Source organism: Orycteropus afer, unplaced genomic scaffold (genome assembly GCF_000298275.1).
Source record: "Orycteropus afer afer isolate SDZICR_OR568_19922 unplaced genomic scaffold, OryAfe1.0 scaffold00059, whole genome shotgun sequence".
NCBI lineage: Eukaryota > Metazoa > Chordata > Mammalia > Tubulidentata > Orycteropodidae > Orycteropus > Orycteropus afer.
Window position 1 is genome coordinate 10,068,394 of NW_006921646.1, and position 8,283 is coordinate 10,076,676.

Here is an 8,283-nt window from a genome sequence, read left to right on the forward strand (position 1 = left end):
GGACTATTCATAACAACCCAGAAGTAAAATTCTAGAAAATATCAACATTAAGAGTGAAGGGAGGGTTAGAGAAATCAAAGAGCTTAAGAGTGTACCAAAGTTCTTGTCTTGGTAGGAACAAGAAAGAAAATCATGCTTTAAAAGACAGAAAGAAGAAAAAAGAGACAAGTATGATAAATTAAAAGAGTGTAGAAACAAATCTAAGTATTTCAGTAATCACAACAAAGGGAAATGAACTAAACTCACTAGAAAAAAGACAGAGATGATTATATTTGATAATAGAAACAAAAGTTAGCTATATGCTTGTCATGGACGGACTTGTGTCCCCCCAAAAATATGTGTCAATTTGGCTAGGGCTTAAGTCACACCCTTACTTATGTCACATACTCTAACTCAAGTCATACTCTTGCTTGAGTCATACTTTTTATTTTAGAGATAAAAGGAGACAGGAGCAGAGAGGAGAGGACCCTCACTACTACCAAGAAAGAAGAGCTGAGAGTGGAGGGTGTCCTTTGGACCCAGGGTCCCTGTGCTGCGAACGTCCTAGACCCAAGGGAAGACTGATGCCAAGACACATGGAGATCTCCAAGGAAAGTCTAGCCTATAGATGCTGAAAGGAGACGAGGACCTTCAACTAGAACCAGGCCCTGAATTAGGACTTCTACCCCCCTAAAGTATAAGAAAATATATTTCTGTTTGTTAAGGCCATCCACTTGTGATACTTCTGTTATAGCAGCATTAGATAACGAAGACAAGATAAGAGACATACCTGAATTATGCTGTTGTTGTTGGCTACCATCAAATCATCAAGGCAGCTGATCTGCATGGTCACTTTATGTATAAGGACAAGGAAAGGTTTAAAGTAGAAACGATAATAATAGAGACCACAGTCATAAGAAAACTGAAAGAAAGCTGATACAGCTTCAGTGAAATAAAATACGTAGACCTTAACACCAGCAACACCATTAAGGAGAGAGGGACCCACTATATAATTGCTAAAGGTTAAGTTTACCATGAAGGCATAACAAGTCTAAACTATGAATCTAATACAATATGTTATTGTTGTTGTTATGTGCTGTTGAGTCAGACCTGACTCATAGTGACTCCTTGGGTTTTAACCGCCAGCCTTCTGGTTAGCAGTCAAGTGCTTTAGGCACTATGCTACCAGAGCTCCCTATACAATATATATAAAGTAAAAAGTAATCAAACTCTTGAGAGAAATTAATAAATCCACCCACTGATTTATTATTGTCAGGCCAAGCAGAAAGAAAGCAAGCTAAGATAAAGATAACATATAGGCTTGAACAATAAAATTAACAAGCGAGATATAATGAACAAATACAAACTTCTACATCCAACAAATAGAGATTAAACATTCTTCTCAAGCATACAAAATTACCAACATACTTGGTCATAAAGCCTCAATAAAATTTAAAGAACAAGTATTACACAGATAAAATTTTTTGACCCCATTCAATTAATTTCAAGTTTCATAATACAAACATAAGTTAAAAATCCTCATATATCTGGACATTAAAATCACTACAGACCAAAGAACAAATAAGAATAAAAATTAACAAATATTTAAAACTAAATTTTATGAGAGCAATTGGTGAAAACTATTGTTATGGGCTGAATTGTGTCCCCCAAAAAACATATACTGAAGTCCTGGTCATATGCTGTTATGATTCATTCATGTGATTAAACCATTTGGCTTTGGACAGAGCAAATAACTTACATGATGGAACATAATGTAATGTAATGTAACATAATGCAATCACTTCCCATGATGCAATCTAATGTAATGGAGTCAATCAATCATTTGAGGTCATACCAGTGTAGGCTGGATCCTAAAGATAAATCACTTCTGAGTTATAAAAAGAGATGATTCAACACAGAGGCACAAACTCACAGGGAAAGACAGATGTTAGGTAAAGACTATCTACAAGCTGAGGAGAACTGAGACTACCTACAAGGAAGGAATCAACGTGGCTGAAACCTTGATGTGTGAGGACTTTTAGCATCCAGAACTATGAGAAACTAAATTTATTTTCTTTAAAGCCACCTACTTGTGATATTTGTGTTATATTACTAGGAAACAAAGACAGTTATTAAAGGAGCAAAAATAATTAAATAAAATATAAATACACAATAAAGAGGTTTAACAAATTCAAAAGTTGGTTTGCTGAAGACTAGCTCTGGTAGTGTAGTGCCTAAAGCTGACTGCTGACCAGAAGGCTGGCGGTTCAAACCCACCAGCCACTCCTCGGAAGGAAGGTTGGGCAATCTACTTCCCTAGTGATACCTCCTCGGAAACCCAAGGAGGGGTCGCTATGAGTCGGGTCCGACTCGACAGCACATAACAACAACAACAACATATGGAGATAGCAACTTTCATCCCCCTCCATTCTCATACCCCTTAGCCTCTCCAGCACTAGGTGTCCTACTTTTATTTTTTCGATTTTTTCCTGTTCCTTTACATCCTTTGATGTTTTTGTTAGACAACTAGACAGTTCTAGTTGATTTCAACTCCTAGTGGCCCCATGTGACAGAGTAGAGATGTCTTATAGGGTTTTCTTAGATGTAATCTTTACAGGAGCAGGTTGTCAGGTCTTTCTCCTGCAGAGTCACTGGGTGGGTTTGAACAGCCAACCTTTCAGTTAGCAGCTGAATCCTTAACTGTTTGTGCCACCAGGGCTCCTTTTAAATCCACTAGAAGAAAAAAAAAAAAAAAATACAAGTACCAGTTAAAGTAACCCAGGACCCAGAGGGTGTTACCAGGCAGAATGGACAGCAACCTCCCTCACCCTGGAAGGCACAGTAGGATGTGCCAGCAGTAGTAGGACCTCAACACCCTTAGCTGTTCCTCTGTATCTGTATGGGAGGCCTTTCTGTCTGACTCGATATCCCCTATGTTGGTAGAAAGCGTTGAACCACTGTGTCAAGTGAACAAATAGAGAAAGGTGAGGTGTGCAAAGCCCGGGGAGATCATGATGATCAATTCCAGGCTGCTCTCCACTGTCAAAATTTAGCTGAACAGTGGTTCTCAACCCTAGCTGCACATTTGAATCACCTGAAGAATTTTATAAGGACTGATATGAGGACCTCACCTCAACTGCTCTGGGATAGGGCCCAGGCTCTGTTTGTTTTTCAAATGCCTCAGCTTTCTACTATGTAGTCAGGCTGAGAACTGCAAGCCTAGTAAACCAGTGTCAGGGGCTATTTGAATCCAGGGGTAGTTGATGCAGTTAGAAGCAGACTTTGGAGAAGCCTGACTCTCTTACTGACCAGCTGTATGAGCAAGTCACCTAAGCTCTCTAAGCCTCAGTTTCCTTATCTATAAAATGGGGATAACCATATGTAGCTTAGCTGAATGAGTGGATGACAGAATACAGTTCCTGCCACATACCAGGTATTCAACAAACAATCACTGCAGTTATTTTAAAAGAATTCAGAGATACATATATTCATTCATGGAATATATGTTCCTGGAGGGGCACTAGTTGTGTGTGCTATGACCAGTTTCCCCACTGTGTCAGCTTCCCCAAGCCTGAAAGATCTTGGCCTTCCAATCTTACTCTTTGACAGATGGCCCAAGTCCAAGGGCTTCAGACGTGCTGTCACACCACCCAAAATAGGACAACTGGGGTCTGAGTGCCCCAGGACTATGAGTACTACTATTAGTAACCAGGCACTAATTATTTGTTGCCATATATTACTGGTTATCTTTTGTCTGGAGTCCCTGGGTGGTAAAAATGACTAACATGGTCAGCTGCAAAAAAGGTTGCAGGTTTGAGTGCACTCAGAGGTGGCTTCAAGGAAAGTTCTAGTGACCTACTTCTGAAAAATCAGCCCCTGAAAACCCTGTGGGGCAGCTTTACTCTGACACACATTGGGTTGCTATGATTTAGAGCTGACTCAACAGTAACTGGAAAAAAAAGTCTCATCTACCCATCCAGGATTGAGCAGGGTGGTACAAGGCAAAGGACTTTCCCATAGCAGTCACTAACCTTGGGCATTTCTTTTAACTGGGAAAGGCCAGCCCCCAAATAGTTCTACACTTGACAGCAAGCAGCAGAATTATCCAGGAGAAAATCTACAAATTCCAAATTCAAATGTCAGTGTCCAGAACTACCTGGTATTGGGATGATGCATACAATGGGGACCCTCAAATAAAAATTAAATCTCTATTAAATAAGTGGACACAGTCAAGAATCTAGCCCCACACTTAATTTTCCTCTTGAGACTCAAACACTTAGCTATACCTATGTGGCTCCTAGCAAGGAAAGTCAGACTTCACTGAAACAAAGACCCTGAGGAGCTGTTCAGACTATAAGTCAAGTTGGCCCCTTGACAAATCCCCCTTCCCTCCAGGTGTCACCCCACACCAGGCCCTGGCTGGCTTTCTCCTGTCTTCTATCACACATGCTTCCTTCTACAAACACCCGCTCGAGTATTCATTCTTTCTGGCCCTTGAGTTCCTGGGTGCCTTTGCCTGGCCCAGAACCACCTTCTCCCCTTCTCCTGTAGGTCATGCTGCTCTAACAAAGCCAACATGGAATCTGAGAGAAAGAAAGAGGGGCACTGTGCTCCCTGGCTGGGGTAGATCCTCCAGATTGCCCAGGAGACCCCATTCAAGCATTAAGGGGCTTGTCTCCTCAACCACACACCACCACCTCCCCTTTCCACCTGTAAAGGCTGCTCAATCACTCCATGGACATAGCCCAAGGCCCCCTTCCCACTGCCCCAACAGCTAGCTCCCAGTCCACACCTCACCTCTCTCTCATATTCACATCTGAACATTCAAACAAGATAACACCCAGTGGCTTTCCATTCTGCCTCTCCAAGCACCTCCCATCTCAAATAAGACCACCAGAGTCCATATATATATCTCTGGGAACTCATCTTACCTCTGAGGTTTCTATTAAAGACAATTCTGCACCCTTCCTCACTGCATAAAGATGGACTGATCCAACCCCTAGGTTTAATAGATGTAAAAGAGGGAACTGAGCCCAGGAGCCAGGTGATATTAGAGGCAGAGTGAAAGTGAAAACTTGAGACAGTTCTCGGTCTGCTACTCCATATGGCCCCTCCCTAATTGGGTTTCAAACCATGAAAAATATCTGCTGATTCCGCTGCTGTGTTAAACGCTGTGGGGAAGTACCTCGAAAGGCAGAGGAGCACCCAGCACTCAGGGAGTTGCTCATCTGCTGAGGATAACCCTACTAGGGAGGTGATCAAATAGCTAACGAATGACTGACCTGAATGTCCAGGTGGGAGAGGACCAACAGGCCACCATATGTGCCAACGGTGGCAAAGAGAGTAACAATTACAACATTTACATAAAACAGTACTTACTTTTTTCTAAGTGTTTTATATATATTAACTCTTTTAACCACCACAACCATCTTATAAAGTAAGCACCATTATTCCCATTTTACAGATGAGAAAATTGAGGCACTGTAAAGTAAAGGGACTTGCTCAAGTTCATACACCTAATAAGTGGTGGTGCTGGGATTCTGTTCCAGAGTCCACGTTCTTACCTACTGTATTATAGCTCCTCTCACAGTATAAAGGAAACGTTAAGAATAGACTCTCTTATTTTCCCACAAGGAGGAGACATGAGCACAGGGGCTGGAGTTTTAATTCCTGCTCCTCCACTGTACAGCTCTGGGACTTGACTGAAAGTACTTAATAACTTTGATGAGCAGAAATTTTCCCATCTGAAATCATAGACCCTACTTTTATCACAAGAGCCCCTGGATGGCACAAAAAGCTAAGTGCTTGACTGCTGGTCAAAAGATTGGCTGTTTGAACCTAACCAGAGGCGCCAAGTGATCTGCTTTGGAAAGGTCTCAGCCATGAAAACCTCAGAATCTACTCCTTGGCAACTAACAACTTAAACCCCCAGCCTTTTAATGTGAAGACTAAACGAGATCATGTACGAAGTCACCTGACACAACAGTCCTCTTATGCAAGGTACAAATAAATTAGCAGGTTGGTGGAGACTTCTTTTCTTTTTTTTTGTTGAGTTCTTTAAAGACCTCTCATCAATCTTTATTTTCCATTTTTCCCTCAAAAGAAGTTTAGAGTTTAAGCATATTGGAAAAAAAAAAAAAAAAAAAACTTCTCCATTTCCCAGCAATGGGGCCTGCTTATCTGAGGCCTTCCAGAGGGCTTCAGTTTAGGGGAAACAAGTGAAGACTGAGGTCCTCTTCCTCACTGAACAATAAAAGGGGGCGGGGGGGGCGTGTTAACTAAGGAGCTCTGGTGGCCTAGTGCCTAAGGCATTTGACTGCTAACAGAAGGCTGGCGGTTCAAACCCACCAGCCACTTCTGGGAAGGAAGATCGGGCAATCTACTTCTGTAGTGATATTGCCTTGGAAACCCAAGGAGGAGTCACTATGAGTCGGAACCGACTCAACGGCAGTGAGTTTGGTTTTTGGTTTGGAAGTAAACTGGTGGCTCCCAGGACATGAAGTCTAGTCCCAGGAGACGAGGAAAAAAAAAAAAAAAAAAAAACCTAGATAGGCTATAAAATGAGGTTTCTCCAAATAAAAAGAGATGCTTCTCTCCAAAATTATTCCCTGACCACATGGGCAAAAGAACAACAAACCTGAAACTTGTTATGACATGCAACACTTTGAGGGGGAACTTGTCAAGGCTGATGGCGCTTATCCCAGTCCCTAAAGAGATCCCGGAATCTTGAACCTGGAAGTGCCCAGGTCCTACTCTGTTCTGTTCTACAATGAGGTAGAACCCAAGGGAAATGAAGACGGAAAGAGAAAGGGTCAAGAGTCCGTGAAGAATGGGTCACAGAGCCTTGTGACTACCGAGGTGACACTTTTAGATAGTAATACACTGTGAAGCAGCGTCACAGAGACACCTGATCACACACAGACAACCTCCACTCGGCATAGGGAGGAAAGGGTTTAAAGAAGAAGTTCAGTGTGGGGTGGGCTGAGGGGGATACTAATTACACACCTCACTGGACCCAAAGTCCAAGTCTTGTTACTCCATTTCTGGCAGATACTCACACGAGGGAGTGGGGGCTGTGCGCATGGTTAGGTGGGCAGGGAGCCCCTTCCGCTGGGGTAGTTAGCAGATGAGACTGGCAGTTTCAAGAGAAAATCATTCCATCCCCACTGCACCCTTCTACTAAGCACCCAGGGGTGCCTCCTCCCAGAGACGGCCGCCAAAGACGGGCCAGGGTACTTCTCTGAGTAAGGAGCAGCTTGCCTGGGAGGGGCTCTCCCAGGAAGGTGTGGATACGGGCATGGTGGGCTCACCTCCGCGGCAGGTTGGGAGGACACTCCGGGATGGAGCTGTGTCCCCGTAGCCCCCGAGCTGCAGCTCCGGGCGCTGGTCCTTAGGACCCGCCACAGCATCTGGAACACAGGCCTGGCCGCCATTTGGCCTGCTGACCGGGAGTGAGCCTCCCCAGAACAACCAACTTCTGCAGCTCACTATCCCGAGGCCCACTGCCTTGGGTCATTTCGGCAGGGCTGCGTGGGGCGAGGCCCGCGCAGCCAATCGGCGGGAGCGCTGCGCCGCGCGGCCTTCTGGGAGATGTAGTCCATTCTCTCTGCCTTTTTTACCCCCCTGGATTGTTTAAGGGAGCTCTGGTAGCATAGTGCCTAAGGCACATGACTGCTAACCAGAAGGCTGGTGGTTCAAACCCACCAGCCACTCCTCGGAAGGAAGGTTGGGCAATCCTACTTCCGTAGTGATACTGCCTCGGAAACCCAAGGAGGGGTCGCTATTGGTGGTGATTGTTGTCCATTGCCTTGGAGTCCATTCCAACTCATAGAGACCCTATGAACTCCATGGAGTTTTCCTGGCTGTTTTATTTTATTTTTGGTGAAAATATACCACTCCATTTCATAGTTTCCTATAAATCGGAATCTGACTGACCCCAAACGGTATAGATTCTGATCAGTGACATTGGTTACATTCTTCACATTATTTCACCATTCTGTTTATTTCTGTTCTAGTTGTTTCACTTCCTTTTACTTAATCTCCCTGCCCTCCAACCTCATTTAGAATAGTTGTTGACCCTTTGGTCTGAAATAATTTTTTAAAAAAAGAAATGCAATACTTAAAGGTGACAATCTTTACTCTTTGGAATAAAATACTACTTATTTTAAATTAATATTAAAGTTTAAAGGTGTCTTCAGGGGATAACTTCAATACAAGGTTTGAAGAGCAACTTGGGGCCATAGGCTCAGGGACTCAATAGGTCCAGTAAGTCTAGTTTCTTTAAGAAGTGGTAGTATGAGTCGG

The 8,283-nt window shown here is 43.4% G+C and overlaps 1 protein-coding gene across 1 annotated transcript in view; it reads right to left on the reverse strand.

The window, feature by feature from the left end:
- The window catches only part of MOCS1 (molybdenum cofactor synthesis 1), a 37,264-nt gene extending 29,852 nt beyond the window's left edge, over nt 1-7,412 (reverse strand). Inside the window, exon 1 of the mRNA XM_007939429.2 lies at nt 7,290-7,412. Coding sequence (XP_007937620.2) covers nt 7,290-7,412 — 123 coding nt within the window. The remainder of the gene's footprint in view (nt 1-7,289) is intronic.
- Nucleotides 7,413-8,283: the final 871 nt, after the last annotated feature.